The sequence below is a fragment of the Accipiter gentilis genome, chromosome 16, assembly GCF_929443795.1.
Source record: "Accipiter gentilis chromosome 16, bAccGen1.1, whole genome shotgun sequence".
NCBI classification, from domain to species: Eukaryota; Metazoa; Chordata; class Aves; order Accipitriformes; family Accipitridae; genus Astur; species Astur gentilis.
The window spans coordinates 6,522,718-6,543,977 of record NC_064895.1 but is presented as its reverse complement, the minus strand read 5'-3'; the positions used below and the strand labels follow the sequence as shown (position 1 = coordinate 6,543,977).

The 21,260-nt window shown below is 35.1% G+C and overlaps 1 protein-coding gene across 1 annotated transcript in view; it reads right to left on the bottom strand.

The window, feature by feature from the left end:
• CSMD1 (CUB and Sushi multiple domains 1) overlaps nucleotides 1-21,260 on the bottom strand; it is a 1,244,565-nt gene that overhangs the window by 302,650 nt on the left and 920,655 nt on the right. The window contains exons 18-21 of the mRNA XM_049818613.1: nucleotides 10,500-10,688; nucleotides 6,739-6,855; nucleotides 5,098-5,313; nucleotides 2,269-2,457 (exon numbers count right to left, since the gene is read on the bottom strand). Coding sequence (XP_049674570.1) covers nucleotides 2,269-2,457; nucleotides 5,098-5,313; nucleotides 6,739-6,855; nucleotides 10,500-10,688 — 711 coding nt within the window. The remainder of the gene's footprint in view (nucleotides 1-2,268; nucleotides 2,458-5,097; nucleotides 5,314-6,738; nucleotides 6,856-10,499; nucleotides 10,689-21,260) is intronic.

Below are 21,260 nucleotides of genomic sequence, written 5' to 3'. Positions count from 1 at the left end.
TTAATACCACTTTGTGTCTTCTGGCAATTTTTCATAATGTTCTGTCATGCTACAGTCCCCTAGGACTGTGTTTGGCTTTTGGGAGGTACTTTTTTGTTTGGGTTTTTTTGTTGGGTTTTTTTTGAGATAGAGACTTACCATTATTTAAATAGAAAAGTATATTTCCCATTCTATATTTTGTTTGTGGTTTTTAAGGTGTCAGATACAGAGTCATATTTGTAAACTACCTTTTTGTACTTTGATATGATATCACAGAAATTAATAACATTCATGTATATTTTTATTAGGTAGAAACACTTTTCTTCCTGAAAGACCTACCTTTCTTCTATCAGTCCTCAAAATATATGGGCGATTTGCTTGGAAAATGCGCTATATTAATATGATTTTTATTCATTCCATTTTGCTTCCTATAAATTATATTGGTACTAAATACATTAATATGTTGTCTGTATTAGAATCAGGTACTTAAGGAACTTTTTTAATGAGCAACAGTTAAGCAACATGCAGTAGCAAGAGATTTTATTTTCAGTTTTAATTGCACATGGATATAGCCTGTTATCTTGATAAAGCTAATGGTTAAGATATTACCTATTAAGAATTGTAATAATGCACAATTAACAGTCATCTTTTCTTCAAGAACAGAGAAAAAAGGAGCTAATTTTCCATTCACATACATGGACAGCTATAGAATAGCTGAACATTCTTAAAATTAAGGAAAATAAAATGTTAGGTTCGAAGTGAGCATATGAATATTATTCTAATGAAATTTGCACACTTTAAATCAACATGGACTGAAGGAGTTAAGGTCTCTTCTCCCTGGAAAGGAGAAGGGGGGGGGGGGGGGGGGGGGCGGGGAGCCTCATCACAGTATTCTGGTACTTAGAGAGCACAAAGAGCATGAATGCTCTCTCTTCACAAGGAGCCACATGGAGAAGACAAGGGGCGACAGGTACAAGTTTCTCTCAAGGTAAGAAATTTTTTACAGTGAGAACAATCAGTCACTGGAACAACCTCCGCAGGGATGTGGTAGAGTCCCCATTGCTGGAGGTTTTCAAGGTGCAATTGGACAGGGTGCTAGATAATCTTGTCTAGGCTCCCTCTCCCACAAAAGGTTGGACTAGTTGATCTTTTGAGGTCCCTTTCAAGTTCTGTGTTCTGTGATTCTGTGATATAGGACGGTGTGCACTTGGTTAGCCAACATTCACAGACAAACAGTGTTAGGAAGCCAGTGATAGTTTTAAGAAATATCAAGCTGAAAATAGCCTAAGACTTAAATCTAGAATTTCCAAATGTATGACAAACTCTATATGATACTGGTTTCTCTATCATCTGTTACTTTCTTTCATCACAGGTTAAATAAGCCGAGGTTTTTAAAACAAAATTAGAAATAGTTTACTTTTTTCCATAAAAACTATGTATGTGTATCTTATGTGCATATACAATGTAGGTGATATAATTTTTTCAGATATAGAGATACAACCCTTTAAAACAAACCAAAGAAACAAGCCGAAGCTGAGTTTCTCCCGCAATGAAATAAAAACTTATTTAAAATAAGAACCTGCTTATGGAAATCCATTTAGAGGTGTGTAGAACTATTTGACATTTCGGAAGCATTATGTCAATAGTACCTGATCAGATTCACTTCACATGGTGGTGATAAAACGATCTCAGAAATCAAATATAGCAACAGTACAAATTTTATAAAATCCAGTCCCAGACCTTTTCCCGGAAAAGAACTGTTCACTCAATTTGAGTTTATAGTTACTGGTTTTTTTACAACAGCACATTAATTTTAAAAATTACAGTTTACAATCCTGAAATACAAGTTTATAAACTGTAACAAAAAACAGTTTAGGGTTACAAGTATAAAAAACACGGCATGAAAAAACAACCTTAAAACCAAACGAGGAACTCTAACGAAGGCTATTTTCACCTAAAAGTTGTAAACATTGTTTCTTTAAACTAAAAGACAAAGTAAGAAATTTATACCTTAATTATGGCAAACACAGTTCAATAATTAGATTTACATTTTCTCTTACAAGGCATTTTGGTCTTATTTTCTATCACTTTTCTAACTATTCCTCTTTCTCATTTTTGTTCTCTAAGTAAGAGACATGCATTAATTTTATATTGCACTGCCTTTAAAGTTTGTGCAGCTTGGGGATCAATCCCTTCAACCCAAGCGCTTTGTTTTCTACCCAGTATTCTGACACATGCCATGTGCTATTAACGATTTGATGAATGAAATGAAAGCATGTGACCACCTACCCACACACCTTGGCAGAGGTGCACTCCATACACGCCGACCACCTCCCAGGCAGGTAAGTTTATTAGCACCTTCCAGGCGATATCCGGGGAAACAAGAAAAGATCAAGGAATCTCCAACACCAAAATGAAAACCAATTCGCCTACTGAAGGCAGGAACACCAGGATCATCACATGGCTCCAGATCATACTCTGCAGACAATAAAACATAATATATAAATAAATGGGACAAGTTGTCCGCATGGGGAAAAAAAAGCTTACCAAATTAGTTGCATTGTGTCAGTATGGAACACTTGGAAAACATGTATTTCAGAGCTGTGCTCTCTACTAAAACCCAGTACTGTTTCTGTATGTCTGTTACGGCTATATATTCAGTAATTATGTTTCTATTGTTTCCCACCCACACTACATTTATTTTCTTAATTTCAAGGGCTGTAATCAGCTTGTACTGTCAGTGGTTTACTATAATTTTGTTTAATTACATCCTTTGTATATAATTCTTGGTTCATTTCATCTGAACTCCCAAACAGCTTTAGAAGTGAGAATTACAGTTAAAAAAATCCTTATGTAATGAATAAGATCTAACAAAAAATCAAACAAAGGATCAGGTTAATGAAAACTTACATTTTCAAAAAGTTTGCTTGAGTTTTGCTAAGTAAAGCTACAGTCTTAATCAGACAATCTCTATTTCCATGTCTTTTAGAAATCCTACAGATGTCACCCAACTGAAAACAAATACACGCATATTCTTTTAAAGAAGTCTCCAGTGCCTAATTTTTTTTTGTCTTTTTTAGAAGTATGTATCAGGAATAATTCAGGTGGAGTCAGAACAAATTAATGGGAAAAAATCAGAGCTGGAACATACAGAGGGACTACATTGAACTCAGTAAATGTCTGAGCCACACATTCCCTCATCCTCACAGAGTGTGCTGGGGAAGTATCACTGTATGTTTGTCATGTTTTGTGGGATTTTTTCTTCCTTACATGTTCATTACTGACCACTGCCCAAGAAAAGATGTTGAAAAAGATCAACTTCATGTCTAACCCCCAAAATCTGATTTTATATTCTTCAAAATATGAACCAAAGGACCCAAGAGATAATTTAGAAGAGACACATTTCTGATAACTGATAAGAAAAAACATTTTCTAAAACATTTACCTTGGAGGCTGCTGGAAGGTAAGGTCAAATCCACTTACTTAGAGGAAAAAATTCCATTTAGCCAGGGGAAGAAACTAATCCAAAGTTTCGGAATGAGTGTTTAAACAGTTGACTTTTACTGAATAAAATAAAGAAATCCTTCCTTATAGTAACTGTCTTGTGGGAAGGTCCTGAATAGTGGAAGGAATCTATACATCACAGCAGTTTCTGCTGGCAAAAGTAGTAAGTTTTGAAAACACATGATCCACTACCTCTGCTCAGCACTCTAAAGGCTGAGGTAGACATGGAGACACCTTGTGACAGACCTTTTAGGCACCTGGGAATTTTCCTGACAAATTTCTGTTAGATGACATTCAAAGCAGGTTAAAGTCTTCTCACTAAATACTTCTTACTGTGGAGAAATACATTCTGATTGCATGAAAATAAGAAAATAGACTCACTCATTTGTGTCATAAAATTAATGTACCTGATAATATTTCTCAAAATATTTATTTAATATAAATGATGGCATATGATGGCCATCTATGTGTATATTCATTGCAGATAGGGCATAAACCTTTGCTTGTGTTTGAAAAATTCTGTGATCCACTTATTTTGATACTCTACAGTTTTTCCCCTTGCATCCATAATTTTTCTACGAGTTACAAAGCCTGCTACCCTTTTGAGTTATTTATTAATAAACTATCAGAGATACCATTTAATATTTGCATTTACATTCCAAACTTGCAAAACTGCTGACCTCTGATTTGGTTAATCCAAAGTATCCAGAACAAATGTAAATCAGCATTTGATATGAGTAAATCCAATACTATTGCTCTAATCAGCGATTTGGTTTTTTTTTTTTCTTTTTTTAAATAAGCAAGCTAAATGAAATACATTATTCATAAATAACATGTTCATTGGTAAACATTGCCAGATCTCAACAAAACTTCTTGTTTTTCAGTTCTTGAAAAATAATGTAAAAGAGTTGGATATATGAGTTCCTTATGCATTTCCTCCACAGAATATCCATGTCCATGAGCATCTCAACTAGTGGTTGATTCATTCATATGCATATCTGTAAATATTGTACATTCCAGTAATAGAGATAGGCAAAGAAAATATTGAGAAATGTGTTTTATACATCAGCTAGTTTTAGAAGACTGTAAATAAGAAGCAGTAACTTAAATTTTTCAATTATCTTAAAGAGGAATTTGGAAAAATGATCAAACTTCCTCATATATCAACAATTAATAAATCTTTTATTCTATATATACGTTGTCTGTTCCAAAATCAGTCTTCAAATTAGACTCCTCTGTGACTCTGAGTTAGCACGCTACTGTTTTTTTTAGTTTCTATACTTCCTTTAGTAAAACAGTTAGTTTCTTTGTTCTGAAGCAGTACCTTCTATCTTTGCACTTTTATTCCCCTTAATTTTCTTCTAAACTTCTTTTTCACACCCTTGATGGTTCTCTGAGAACAGGGAAAACTTCTCCTTAAACCAGTCACATCACCAACATCCTCCTCAGTCTGTTTAGCCACCTTGTAACCCTTAGCCAGTTTTCTACAATAGAGACTACACAATTTCTATTGACTTTTTTTTTTACTGGTGTTTCATAATGTTTCTGCTATCTACAAGTGAAAATATTATCTAGAAACTGTTTCTGGATATTTAGCAGAATGGAATTTCTTACCTGAAAATGTTATGTTGAACCCTTCATAAGAAATTGAAAAATCAGATATAAATCGAAGCTGTGCAGTAAAATTTCCAAAGAGGCCAGCTTTAATTGTAGGGGGTAAGACTGAGCCAGTTAACCTGGCTACTGGTTCTGTGAAGCTGCCATCTTCAGTGATGAGCAAATAGTCATGAGAGCTCTCAAGGTGAAAGGTATGAAAAACCAGCTGTACACCTTTAAATATATTAAGAAGGGGGGAAATAAAAGCATTTAATAGAAAGCCTTGCTCTTCCATTATACATAGGTGACACAGAACGTAAATCTTACATTATATGGAAAGATTTTTAGAAAAAGTCACACATGGATTCAAAACTTGAAATTCAGAAAATAAAACTTGCAGAAAGCACTTGGGCTCAACCAATCAATAGATGCAGTGTGGATGTTTGTTTAGCTCACTGTAAATCAATAGCTCCCATAAGAGAATTGATGGGATTCAGTGTTATTTGTATACAGCACTCTGGAAATCTAAATTTGTATTGTATAGATTTTATTCAAGTTCCTCTATGTCTCTTTTATAATCTCTACCACGATCTCACTACTAAACTAGGAGACATACTTTAATAATTGGCTAAAATTTTGTATTCATGTTTTATTTTTGCATTTCCATCAACACAATTCTGTTTTTTACTCTAAACTTAAGGGAAGTGCCCATATACAAGGACAAAGCAGATACAAGTTTTATGTACTATCCTCCATATATATAGATTCATATTTTCTGGGACCAGTCTTTTACTGAAGTCATGACTGTTTTTTCAGTTCCCAACTTCCAGTCCAGCAATGAATTAAATTTTGACTTACAGTTAGGTTTTCAAATACAAGTATTTACTATGGGGAACAACATTCTTCTTAGAAAGTCTTCTCATGTATTCTACATTTAAAACACCATACGAGTTTTAAACAAAAATCCAACTGTAAGATTTTAAACAGTAGAAACTTCCAATATACTTCTCAGACTATCACACATAACAAAGACTTTTCTTGCCATAGAAAAGAGATTGAGGAATATTTTTATTATGTTTTGATTCAGTGGCATGAAACACATCATTAGTATTTCCGAGGCTTTTTTCCTTAGTTCTTTTACACATTTCGCTAATGGATAAGCTGCCAAGCTTAACTGTGCATCCAAACGTTACTCTACTGTATATAGAACATAAATATATATATATTTTTGGCCCTAATGATTTAAGTCTGGAATCTAAGGTTACTAATAAACAGATCAAATCTGCTACTTCATGCTTAATAATGGAGAAGAGCTATCAATAAGGCCCCCACAGCTTTCACTGAAAAAGTTAGTGCTATTTAACAAGTAACTATTATTTTCATATATTTTACCTCTTCTACTTTCTGCCCATTTTTCTGAGACTAAACCACATTTCCTCTGGTAACTGTTAAAAGAATGTTTCTTTTGCAAAAGAAACACAAACTAGAAACACAACATTTGAAGATACTTATTTTGGGAAATTAAACTTCTTCCTCAGAAGAATGGCAGAAAGCATTAATTTAACTCAATTCATAAAAGGCATTTTATTGTGTATGTGTGTTTGAATTTTTTAAACATAGACATTAAATATACATATGCAATTCATATTTGATTCTTACCCTTGCCATGTGACACTTCAATAGTCCAAGTGCAGTTTAAAGAGTTTGGATAAAAATCAGGAAAACCTGGAGAAAGTACTGTTCCACTCTTCCCATGAATATATCCACCACATAAAGCTTAACAAATGAAAAAAAGGAGGAAAAAAACCCAAAAGAAGTCATATAGAAGTCCTTGTTTTTATTAAAAAAAAAAATAAAAAAATCATCTATTTCACTTTTTGAACTATCCTTAAAATTAAAAATAAGGTCAAGTATTAAAATAAAAGTTAATTCATCCAAAGCCATGATATTCACTTTTGACAACAATTTGTTTATTCTTAAATTAGTCCTGGAAAGGGAGTTTTATTTTTCATCTACAGCCTCTCCTGTTAGTTAGCAGAATACAAAAATAAGTACAACTTTGTTCCAGAATATTGCAAGTGTTAATTCCTATTGTAGTAGTATTTAAGAAGTAAGATTAAAGTTTTTCTTGTGAACTAACTCAAAAATCAAATATCTTGCAGCTACTTTTCTTTACTACATATTTAGAAAGGTATACATTTAACTCCATTTTTTATCAAACAAAAATATTTAACAAACAAAATGTTTGGGGTTTGTTGTTTTGTTTTTTTTTTTCAAATAATGGAAAAGCTTATCTTTATTTGATTTCTTCTGCAACATTCTGGGAAAAAAAAGTGCATTTTGCTCTCTTTCAAAGATTCAGATTGTCCCATCATAAGTAATTTATTTGGAACTGAATATTTTGAAAAACACAAGAACTTTGCTAGAAAACATTTTATGCATACTAGCATTTGCTAAACTAGGCTGCTCAAATTTGCATGGCAAATTAATTAAAGTTTAAGATTTGCATGCTAAATTGCTCACTGATCTTATAAATACAGCATGGCTGTGCTTTTCACTCATCTGTTGCTGTCCAGCTTTTTATGTGTGGTGGTTTGGTGGTTTTTTTTAAATTTTAATAAACTAAATATTTAACAATAAAACAACAAAGCATTAAGATGCTTTTAGTCTTCTTCCTCACATAGAGCAATATACTTTGCCATAAACTAGATGGCAAATATGCACGACAAAAAGTTCAATAAACTTGCAGTACTTGTATGTTTATATATATTAAAAATATATATAGATATACAAAGATGCTGGCATTATAGCTAAAGTTTTGGGGTTTTTTTCATTTATTATTAGACTAAGGTGTTTGTTAAAGTTTTTATTGGTTTTTGAATTTATGTATTATATCTATTAATAAATAAGTAGAAGCAAAGGAAATGTTTCTAGTCTGGTTTTGCCTGCATATACATATTTCTGCACATAAGCAAGAATGAGGATATGCATGGCTAAAACCACAGTAAATATATGGTTGATAACATTACTTAATAGTAAATAATATAATTACAGATATCAGGTTCCTAATACCATAAATGAATGGTAGTATACAGTCATTCAAAATCCCTCTTATTCTGTAAACATCACAGAAGGAAGAAAAATATTTGACTGTGCAACATTCCTTAAAGCAGATATTAAATATTTAGAAATAATTTACAGGTTTAAGTTTAAAATTTAAAATATGTAAATGATCTGATTTTATTTAGCTCTCCCTTAAAAATTATTTTCCCGCTCTACCTTGACATTACTGTAATTTGAGAATGACACATAGAGCAAACTTTAGCCACTGTGTCTCTGTACACAGTGCTTTTTCTTCTTTGTTGGCATGAAACAAAGCAACATGCTTTTCCCTTAGGGATTTATTCTGCTGATTTAATTTCTGAAGTTTAAATTTTAAGAATATCTGCAGGTGACTGCAAAATGCTTGTTTCAACCTCAGTTAAATCTCTCACATTCAAAAATTTGGGTCTCAACTTTTTGAGCCTCAAACGACAAATACTCTAACACAATGACTACCTAAAAGAATGTGAGTTCTATTTTGTCTTTTTTAGAGTAGTTAATTCAATGTAGTTGAATATGTGAGGCAAAAAAAAAGAAACTGAGTGTAACGCTTGTACATTGCTTGCCTAGAGGCCCTGCTCTAGAAAGGCTTGAAATTTTGTGTTATACACTTATGCTGAAAGTGGGTGATGGACCTGGGAAATAAGGACTCTCTTCCAATGAGTGAAAATTAACTAGATCTTTCTGTAGTTCAACATCCATATCCAAACAAAAGAGTTGAATATTGGTATTTTAACTCAAAAAAAAAAAAAAAAAAATCAGAAATTTTAGCACAAAGTAAATTGAAAAAGAATAGGATACTATTCAAAGTCAAGATTCCTACAATAGTGTTCTTCAACCCGTTGAAGCAAAGCAAACAAGCAAAAGGAACCCATAAAACCAATGAAAGAATACTAAAAATGCTTTTCTCATTTTAAAATTACAGCTTATAGGAAGATTAGTGACACTCCAAAGTTCATCAGCTGTGCCAAGAACATAGACTCTAACTTTTGATCACAAAATGCAACTGAAAACAATAGTTTGCCTCTGTCCTTGCAAAGGAGGAACAAGTTGTAATGCTTACAAGGTGAGCGAGTTTGAATGGTAGATTAGTTTGCTTTGTAGTGATTAAGAGCTATATCTTTTGGCAGCTGATATGTTTTGTGCATGGGGCCAGAAGTCTGTAGTGAGAATTAAGAGCCTGAGTGAAAGCAAGTGCTCAGATTTAACAAAACAGTTTAAAACAGAGTTAGAAACTAAAATACTTTTCTGAATCCAACTCTAAGTTTGCCCTTCGACATTCCACTGTAATCAATGAAAACCTTGGACGTGAAAAGAAAAATTCACTAAGAAGAAGAAGAAGAAGAAGAAGAAGAAGAAGAAGAAATTCACTAATGTAAGTAATTCACTAAAGCAAGAACCTTTGTTGATGTGGGCTTGGGTCTTCTCCCTTCACACACTGATCTTTCATCACTGCCTTAGAATGCAGTTATATCTTAACACGAAAGAAGCCTGGTCAAGACAAACATGCTTTTAAAGGTAATCATTTAGCAACCAGAAAGGAGAAAATATGAAGTTTTAGCAGGAAATTTAACAAAAGGAGCTTGTGGAGAATTTTCAGAGATACTGGGTTCTATCCCTATTGAAATACTTAGCTACATTTGGATCTTATTTTCTGTGATTTCTATCAGAGGGATTTTGTAGCAACTATAGAAGCATTCCACAAAAAATATTGAGTTGATTCTGCAGTTCACAGAAAAAGAAATTAGCAAAAAAATACAATGATAAAAAAGAGCACAGAAATATTTGCTAGTATACTTCAGCATTTAAAAAAAATATTTCATGAAAGCTCAAGACAGTTTCATGTTGCATATCCCCCCAAAAATTAATGAACTAACCAAAATTTCCAAACAAAAATATGTAAAAAAAATTAATTACATAGGCTCATCGTGATCTGTTTTAGTATTTTGAGCAATCACTGTGGTATGCAGTATTCCAAGTTTAAAATGTAAGTTAAGTTTATTGGCTTTGCTTCAAAAATATTAGTTGTATGGCACCATTTTCATTCACAACTGAACAGTGGCACCTTCTGAGAATTTTAATTTTTCTGTTAGTGAATATATACCTGTAAATTTCACTGTACATTACAGTACTTGACTGAAAGTTGATACAGAGTTGTGAAGTATGGCTTTTATTATCAGTAAAATCACTTTTGAAAAGTGTGGATCTTGGTATAATTGAAGGGAGGTGGTAGCAATGATAAGCTTAATTAGTTCTCAGAAATAGGAGATTAACTTTCTTGGACTTTAAAGCTGCCATCTGAATAACTTGACACTTACCATCACAGCTGGGTAATGCATGATTCCACTGATGGTTTCTTTCACATATGAGTGGTTCTTCATCACTGAGTGTATACCCTGGATCACAGCTAAAAGTTACGGTGGAGCGGATATTAAAGTTGTTACCATGGCGATGGCCATTCACAGGAATCCCTGGGTCGAGGCAGGAATCTGATTCCAGAGTAACACCTGAAACACACAGATTTAATTTGTTTATTTCCCCTTTTTTTCATACAGTAAACAGAAAAAATCCCAAACAAAACACAAAACGAATAAGACAGGAGGAAGAAAGAGCCCCCAAAAGATACTTTTTAGCATTGCCTGAGAATTAATGTGGGATATAAAGCACTTTCTCTAACTGTTGTCACTGACTTAGAGCACAGTTTTTCAATTTTCAATCTCATAGAACAGAGAAGCCCAAAAGAAGTAGGAAAAGATTAGAGCTTTAAAGTATATTTTAACAAACAATGAAAAAAAGAGCCAACAAAAGCACTGGACATCTGAAACTGTAGGAAGATATTAAAGTTCAAAGTATGAATACAAATTTTGCTACTATATAAACCATATTTGATTATTCCAGTTCATCTATTCAGTTTCTGATACTGCAGGACAATTCAACTTTCCTCTGTCATAGTAATGGTTATTTGATTTAGCAAAAAGCAGTGTCAAAAAACTGCAACTGATGAACTCAGAAACTACTTGTTAATTCCTACAGATACTATCCTATGCATCAAAAACAGAAAGACAATGAACATAGCTTACACATCTGACAGAAGGAGTCTTTAGTAATTATATCTTATAGCAGAGATTGAGTACTATTTAGTAAATAAACCTGGAGCTATACACTGAACAAGGGAAAAAAAAAAACCCAAATTATCAAATGGAGGCTCATTAACCAAGCATTATCCATTATGCTTATAGTGATGGCAAACAATTTTGGAATTTAATCATGTAATGAGTTATAATGGATACACAGAAGGGAAATAAATAAAGACTTTATTGGGATGAAAGGGATTTCTTTTATTTTCTGTTACTATATATGGTGGGTTGACCTTGTCTGGCTGCCAGTCCCCTACCCAGCTGCTCTCTCACTCCCCACCTCAGCAGTACAGTAATTGGTGAGTTATCTCCCCCTGTCCTTATCTCAACCCGTGAGTCTTTTGTTATATTTTCTCTCCCCTGTCACGCTGAGAAGGGGGAGTGATAGAGTAGCTTGGTGGGCACCTGAGGTCCAGCCAAGGTCAACCTACCACAACCACCTTCTTCCCAGGCTCAAGTTCCCTCCTCCGTTCGCAACTTCTCTACCTCCCCACCCCTCCCCAAGTGGCGTAGTAGAGATCGGGAGCGGGTGTTGTGGTCAATCTGTAACAGCTCTGCTCTGCCGCTCCTCCCTCCTTACAGGTTCGCCTTGCTCTAGCGTGGGTCCTTCCCAAAGGCTGCACTCCTTCAGGACAAACCTGCTCCTGCATGGGCCACAGCTTCCTTCAGGGAATATCTACCTGCTCTGCCGTGGGGCCCACCACAGGCTGCAGTGTGGATGTCTGCTCCACTGTGGTCTCTTCCATGGGCTGCAGGAAAATATCTGCCTGGAGCACCTCCTTCTTCTCTGGCCTTGGAGTCCACAGGATTGTTTTTCACCCTTTCTTTTCCTCACTCCTCACTCACCTATGCTGCATTTTGCCCTTTCTTAAATATGTTATCACAGAGGTGCCACCAACTTGGCTGTTGGGCTGTCCCCTGCTGTGGGTCAGCTGGAACCAGCCATGCCCAGCACGGGGCAGCCCCGGCCTCTCTTCCCAAAGGTCACCTCTGTAGCTCCCCCGTAACCAAAACCTTGTCTCCTACACCTGATAAACTGTGTCATGTGTCTGGAAACAAGAATGACTGATGTAGAACCTCTTCAGGTTTAGGAGGGATAGGGACATTGTTCCTTCTTCTATGAGAAGCTGAGCATGTCCAGAGGAAAACCTTGAAGATATGGGCTGTAGCAGGTAAAAAGATAACAGATTATGAAGGACACAGAGAGCATGAAGCCTGCAATAGAAGAAAAAAACTAGAAACTAGCTGAAAACAGCAGGTAGCAAACACATAGTCAGCCTCAGAGATAACAGGGAGACCCAGAGGAGCCTGTAGAGCTTTTTGCAACCCAAAAAGCCACTGTCTTGATAAAAAAATTGCCCACAAAGGGACAGGAAGTATATGTGTGTGTGTGTGGGGGGGGGAACAATTTATAAACACTTTAACATTTCTTCTCAGGCAATTAATTTGATCTACTTTATTTTGAAAGATTATCTGTTCTGTGTCTGTTTAAATAATACCAGACTTTTGAGTTTAGAATTCCTTGTCAGCTTTTGGGATAAAATCTAGACATCCACCTCAAAGCACTGGCACCTATTTGCATTTACTGAAGTATTTTCACATTAATTTTCACATTAATTTCAGTATTTTGGTGCTGAGTTGGAAAGAATGCTGTAAGTTAGCATGATTTCATATGGGTGATGTCATCACTCATAGATGTTGTGGGAGTCTTGAGCAAGATTAGTTCTCCTGAGGTCTTGAAAGATTTTAGGTGCTTCCTCACAGGCGAACAAAATTTCTGGCATGACTCTTTCCAGTCTACTTTTTGCCAAAGAAGTTCCTTCCTCAAAGCCAACTGCTGACAGCACAAAATTCTCTAGCAGGGCGTTATGCATTTCCTAGCTTCTTAGCCCCCCCAAAGCATCCTGAAGGTTCTGGTCCTCTCAGCTGCCTGTGTATCTTTAAATGTTTCTGTTTCTACCCTGCTTTACTTACCCAGGACTACCACACAACCTTAGGAACAAAGTAGGAGGTGGTCAAAACTGAGGGAAAAAATGATTTTTCAGTGCTTAAAGTAAAGGATTTAGAATTATAGATATGAGGGTTGGAAGCAGGACTACAAACAAAAATATCATAAATAATGACTCTGGCTTGCACAGAGAAATATTCCCTGTACCTTCCAGCTATTCTTATATCTCAGTTAGAATTCAGATTTGAAAGCTTATGATCTAGTTTTCATCAGGTATCCCTGACATACTTAAATTCTACATGAGTAAGTTTCTTCTAGACTTGACTGCATGCTCTTAATGCAAATGTACCATGTTAGCTGACACAGTGCATTTTTAGATTCCCTTCACTTGGCTTAAATTGCTTAATACAGACTCAAATAACCCTTTTAAGTCTGTAATATTCTGCACTGTATGTGCCCTAAATAAATATTAATTGTGTATAAAATTTTAACTTTGATAGACATTAATATTTTTCAGACAAACTATTCTTCATGTTTTGAGGTGTTAGAATAGATGGAGGTCCACAGTAGCGCTCTTAAAATTCTTTCCTTTTAGGGCACCCTTCCACTCCTGCCTCAACACATCAACTGCTTTGGGATTCTCAGTCACATATAACAGGAAAACTCATCAGTTTATTTTTTAAATGATAACTCCAGATTACATTGACTATGTGGATTTTTGCAAGGAGACCAAAAGCTGTAGCAACCCTATCAACTTCCAAGTTCCTGACTGAGATAGTGGTGCTGTATAAATAAAAAAGTCAGCTCAGGCAACAGAGCTTCATTCCTGGGGAAAATATTCAGTATGTAAGTTTTAGCAATCAAAAACATAGCTGAAAAGAAAGAAATTTTCTTTGCTGCTTTGGACAAAGATTTGTTTTTCTTCTTAATAGCAGATAACACAAGACAAGCTTAATAATGGGCAGTACTGAGAGTCCTGACTCCAAAAAGACAATACTAAACTATGTATGAGAAATTCTGGACCACAGTGATAAATTTTGGGCTCATGGTTGGAAAGAGTTGATTTAATACTCTTCATAACAATTGGCTCAGTAAATATAAGATTAAAGTCTGGGTGAAAACCATATCTTTTCTCTCCCACCCTACATAATGCAGTATTTCTCAAGAAGAGCATGCTCAGTAGCTCACTCAAAAAATGCTCCCTCCAGTTCACTCCAGGTAACAGTGGGAATTAGATAAGCAGATAATTCTATCCTACAATTTAATCATTCTCTTTTCAAAGGAAAATAACACACAATACAATGTAAACAGCAAACATACAAACAAAAGATTTTGTACATCACTGAATAATTGATAAATATGGACAGTCATCCTCAAAAACTTCACTCTGTCAATATTGACGTTTCATCAAACATTTATCAACCTGTTGTTAGCTATAGTAGATGCTTCATTGATTATTAAAATGCATATTTTGCAAACACTTAGAATCATAAGCGATTTTTAGAAACTGATTTAATCATTACATCCTATTAGAACTCTAAAGAGGAAATTAATTTGTTGCTGTAATGCATGAAGCATACAACAGCTATTCAGTCTTATATACTACATACTCATATATAACACACCTCTGATTTTCCCTTCACAGATCAAATAGTTAAAATCATTAGAAAAAAAAAGAATATTAAACTATAAGATGGCTAAGAGGTTGTCTAAAGAAACCTCATTGCACAAAAATGGATGAAGAAAATAAGTCTGGTAAGAAAAACAGAAAGCAAAACATGGCTGTGTGCCATAACCACGATGTTACCCATTCATGCTACCTATGGAGCAATTGCTGTGTTATTCAATGAATCTCAAAAATGTTTTGAACAATGGAAGTGTTTCAGCTGGAATCTAGAGTGCTATTCTTTGCCATCAGTATAGAATCATCCAGAACATCAGTAAAGCAGCTGACAGAAGCAAGTGTTTGGACAGTAAGAGAATACTACCTAGTAAAATAGTTGATCATATAGATAGGTGTCCTGGTTTCAGCTGGGATAGAGCTAACTGTCTTCCTAGTAGCTGGTACAGTGCTGTGTTTTGAGTTCAGTATGAGAAGAATGTTGATAACACTGATGTTTGCAGTTGTTGCTCAGTAGTGTTTAGACTATAGTCAAGGATTTTTCAGCTTCTCATGCCCAGCCAGGGCACAAGAAGTTGGCACAGGACACAGCCAGGGCACCTGACCCAAACTGGCCAACGGTGTATTCCATACCATGGGACGTCCCATCTAGTTTAGGAACTGGGAAGTGGGGGGGGGGGGTGCAGGGAATCGTTGCTCGGGGACTGGCTGGGTGTCGGTCGGCGGGTGGTGAGCTATTGCCCTGCGCATCATTTGTACATTCCAATCCTTTTATTACTACTGTTGTCATTTTATTAGTGTTATCATTATCATTATTAGTTTCTTCTCTTCTGTTCTATTAAACCGTTCTTATCTCAACCCAGGAGTTTTACTTTTTTTCCCGATTTCCTCCCCCATCCCACTGGATGGGGGAAGTGAGTGAGCGGCTGCGTGGTACTTAGTTGCTGGCTGGGGTTAAACCACGACAATAGGCTTATTCTAATAATTAAGGGAGAATAGTGTAAATTATCTTTGCTTTGAAAAATGAATATTTTTTAAAAAATAAATAGAATAGGTGCTTGCTTGTCAGAATGGGGTTCCAAGAATTAGAACCAGAGGCCACACAATTAAATCAGGAGATGGCCCATTCTCTGGTACCAATTTCAAAGCATGACATGGCTAACATTCATACAGATCAAATCTTGCCCACTTTAAATAAGACTGTTGCCTTTTAAGAACAGTCTCTGGCTGAAGTAATTCATAGAACTATGCCCAGGTACTCTATGGGAAGATGCTAGCTGGCATGGGTCAAAATCATACAAGGGATTGTGCTTAAACTGTCTGAATGACTGCAAGACTGAAGCCAAGACTCTTCTAACTTACTCAGATGTAGCTGATCAGATGTAGCTCAAGTGGCCAGAAATGCTTCCCTGTAATTTTACAAGGGTAAATTAGCCTCAGAGAACTGCAAGCCTGCTTACACACTTGGTCTCAAGTGTTCTTCCAGCAGCTCTTAAGAGTGTAGCAGTGAGTGACTGTATTTTAATTGTTTGCTATCGCAATACTGACTCTAAACCAAAACATTGTTCCAGCACTAAAAACTGTGATACAGTCAACAGATTTTAAAAAATCGTGTTAGAGAAACATATTAATGATGTTATAAAGGAGGACGGGAAGCAAAGGTGCTTTAAAATGGGAAGAGAGAAGTGGGAGAGTGAAGGTAGCAGAAGCGGGGAGTAGAGAATGAGAGGGAAGAGGGAGGTTGTGTTATTATTACAAGAGCTTTTTTCATCCCTTCTCCGTGTAAAAGTTAAAAGAATCTTTCTCTAAAGAATATCTGTAGGGTATTTCCAAGTGACAAAGCATAACATAGTCAAACTTAGGAGAGCACCTGAGTGCATATTATTTTTGTTAACAAGCTACAAAAGTCATTTAGAATGTCAGAACTAGCAGGTCACCTCTGTCCTGCTCATTGCTGACAGGGAGCACAGGCATTTTAGCAGATTTCTAGACTGAACTCCAGGACTAGCTGCAATTCTTAGCTACTAGGCATATGAGACTGTTATGTTTTCCCTCCTGCCTGCCAAGTTATCCCTTTTCTAGACTACAGCCCTTTCAATGACTCCATATGTGCCATGTTTTCCATGTTAACAACCTCCTACTTTTTTTAAACTGGGTCCCAAACTGGACATAATATTCTCTCTGGTCATCAAATGAAGTGAAATAATTATGTTCCAAGTCCTAGATAAAATATTCCTGTAAACAAAAATGGTCTTTTCTGTAATTATTTTTTTTTTATGATTAACTACAACAGCCAGAGAATTTTACTTTTTGCATTGCTACTACATTTTTCTCTAGATTATTTATGTTCTATGTAAAAACCATATCCTTTCCTATCGTATTTCTATTTTGTATTTGTGCATGTCATTTCTCCTTCCTCATTTATGCTTAGCATGTTTCTTTATAGAGTTTGATATATTTTTTTATTTATTTCAGACTATTTCTTCAGTTCATCTAGCCTGTTTTGAATTCTAAACCTCTCCACCATAGTTCCTGCTATAATTGTAGGTTAGAATCATCCTCAAAATTTGTAAGTGTTCTTATATTATCATCAAAATTGTTAATAAAAGTATCAGATAGTTTTGGATCTAGGCCAGATCACAGTAGTATCCCTTCAAATTTGAGTTAGACAGTAAACTACTAATTGCTGGCTGCTCTTTGCGTAAAAGTTTTCAAAATTGTTCACAGCATCACAGAATCACATAACAGTTCAGGTTAGAAGGAATCTCTGGAGGTCATCTGGTCCAATCCCCCTGCTCAAGCACGGTCACCTAGAGCTGGTTGCATGGGTGCATCCATGTCTGGATGCACTTTTATTATCTCCAAGGATGGAGATTCCACAGCCTCTCTGGGCAACTTTTTCCAGTGCTTGCTGAAGAACTTGTTGCACCTGTAATAGTTTCAGCTAGACTAAATTTATCTATTTTCTCTGGAAGACTTCTAAAAGTTTTATAAATGTCAACACAGAGCTGTTTCCTTCCCTTTCCATTCCCAAATCTACAAAACCAGCTAACCTGTCAAGAAAGAAATTAGGTTGGTTTCATATAATCTGTTCTTATCAAATACAAATCATTTGTTCCTTATCACCTTGTTTATCAGCCTGAAACTAGTATCTTTAAAAAGTGAAGATAAAACTAATGTCCTTGATCTTTCTAGTCCCATCTTTTTTTTCTTCTATTTTTTTTTTCCTTCCCTTCTTTCTTTGAAACGTGTGTGCCCTTCTGAAATTGTTTGAAACTTCCCTACAGTTTTGAATTTTCAGACCTGATTTTCAGTGGAGAGGAGATTGCTTCTCCTTTGCATTTGAGTATAGCACAGGGAATTTCAAGAGTCCCTGATGACCAAAAGATATTTGATTATCTCAATATTGTGCAGTACCTTCTTTACATATGCTGTATTCTTACCTTGTAAATGTTCACTTAATTGTGTTAAGTATATGATCAAAATTAAGCTTTTCTGCAAATGTTGCAAAACAGGAACTGAAGGTTTAGTCTTCCCTGTGACAGCTGATGTATGCTCAAATTTTTATTAAGTAATGATTTTTATTTTTCTCTCTTATTTTGAGTATATTTGTAGATATTTTTGTTACTATCTTTCTGTCGTCTGTTCCTGTAACTAAACATGTACTTTAGATTTTCTGATTTTATCCTGAGATCTGTGTTATTCTTTGATGGTCATCTATAGTAATGTTTGAATACATCTGACATTTACACGATTAACTTTTGGGTTACATGTCATTAAAAGGGTTTTTTAACTGGCTACAGAAATTGATAGTATTTTTTCTTTCTCTAAAAAAAAAAAAAATATATACAGTTTTCTGTTGGGCTTTAATAGAATCTCTTTTATAAATGACTTTCAGAATTCACTCCTAAGGACATTCACCTACAAATTTCTCAAGTTTGGTACAGTTTAGATTTCTGAAATCCATTGGCTTTATCACAATTGTGTTGCTTCATTCTTTTATTTCTTAAGAATCATAAACTATTATTTCACAGGCACTTTCACGAAAACTGCCTTTCTTATGGTCTCCACTGGTTCTTCTTATTACTTAGAGTAAAATTGACTGCTGAAACAAAAAGTTCTTCCCCAATATTCCGAAAACTTTGCCACTGAAAATTTGATTAATCTTTTCTTCATATCCAGCCTATTCACAAGGATTACTTTTTCTTCACATGAAAAATTGTGAGGAAGTATTTTGTTTCTATGTTATCACTGCTAAAACTGATTGTGGGCTGTCTGAATGATCTCAACACTTTGTCAAGTCCATGAAGATAGCATATTTGTGTGTCTAAAAAGTTCTTTTCCAAAACCAAATCTAAACAAATAACTAATTTTATACAATGTGAATAAAGGATTACCTTTAACTTTTTTATTACCTGTAACATTTCATTTAAGGAAAATCACAACACTAATTTTGCTAGATTTTTTCACTGACCTAAAAGGAAAGTTTTTACAAAGATGGGTGATCCTTGACTTTAAACAATTTTCCCTGACTATATAAGAGAATTGCAATGTTTATCAAATACATACTGATGTACATGGTAATATGGGATGATTACTGTCTCAATGCATAACTAAAATATGATCTCTGTTCTATTTTTCAGGTAACTTTTAGTATAGAAGGGAATGTTAATCCATAAATAAACACAGACTTTCAAATAAAGTATCTGGATTTAAGAAATAATTGCTCAATTATCATTGAAAGTCATCATGTTTTCTTGTTTAAAGAAAGTTAAATTTCAAAAATACCTTAATAAAAGGTGGCCTTACATTAATGATATCTGTGGATAAAAGTACTTCCATCATCTGGTTTCATTTAAGAAAAAGACTAAGATTTCACAATCTACTTCACAGAATGAGGAGCTGCAAAAAAAAACCCCAAACCATGTTAACTAGGGAAGCTGAGAGAACAGGGAAGATCTAAGTGAGGCTTGAGGCATGCTGGTCAAAAGAATATAGATGAATTATTCATGATAAAATTGAATATTTTATCAGTAGTTTTACTTAAAGCATATTATAGGCACTTATATTATTTTTTTTGCTTAGGTGCATAAGAGTTAACCTATACTGTCTTGCATTAGCTATGTTAAAAGTGTCATCAAAAAGCTGAATTACAGACATTTAAGGTGGGAAATTAACGAACTACCTTCACATCCGAAGTAACTTTAAAGGGTCACATTTTTATTAAAGCTGTATTACAGGCATATTTTAGCTTAATAGAATATTACTGCCATTTCAGTAGCAACTCAGTATAGCTTATACTGAGCTTTTTATTTTAAGCAAGATTAAGATCCTTCTGCTTCACAGTTCAGTGATTTAATTTATCATCAAAGTTATGACTATAATTGGAAGATTTTTAGGACACTTCCAAATAAGACAGTTATTTGAATTTCCAAAGAAAATATTCAGAAACTTTTCTTAAAACTTACAGTTGACTGCCTTTTCTTCTACAAGTATAAGAAATGTGAAATAAATAGAAGTTTGGTTGTGATATCTTTAACATTAGCGACTTCTATAGTTCAGCCTGCAAGGGCAATCAAAATATAATTTTGGTCTCCCCTGTTCCTGGCAGACTATTGAGCACCTCCATCGGGTCTTTCCACCTGGTTTTGTTCTTTGAAAACACTGACTTCATCTGCTCAGTACCGCCATGTTACTGGTTTTTGTAACTACCCTCCCTCTAGCACGTGCACGTTTGTCAATCCAGAGGTAAGGCTCAAGGAAGGATGTATGTCTGATACCCACTGCAGAAATGCTTCAGGAGCTCCCAGTGCTGACTGGTATGAGAAGAGCATACTCTAGAGCATACGAGAGAGAGACTGCAACAAATTCCAGTTTCATTACACAAACACATACAACACAATGCAACATAGAGAAAATTTTTGTTTTGTGACAAACCTAGTGCGAGAAGAAACCAATACGAGCAGTGAGGCTGTGATTGACTTAAGGAGCCTTGTGAAGCAAATGCACTGACGTAGATATGAAGTGTTTAGCAAGCTTTCTCTGTACAACTTATGCTGTGAATGCGGACATACCCATTCCCGTTGGTGATAGGTAAAAAGTGTCTGGTTATATTGCATTTTTTTTCTACAATGTGCACATTCAGGGCAAGATTCCATTTCAATTTAAGACGCTTCCACTGACGTGTCTATAGGCTTGTTTGATCTTCAAGCTCCTTTCATAGTCAAAAGAGGTCTGATCAACCCAGTCGGGGCAAACTAGGGAACAACTTACTCAGCAAAGTTACAAGGAGAGAAATTTTATTGTCTCAGTATACATTCCTAGTGCCATTCTATCATAACCAGGATGTCTCCGTGGAACTGGTAGACATGGC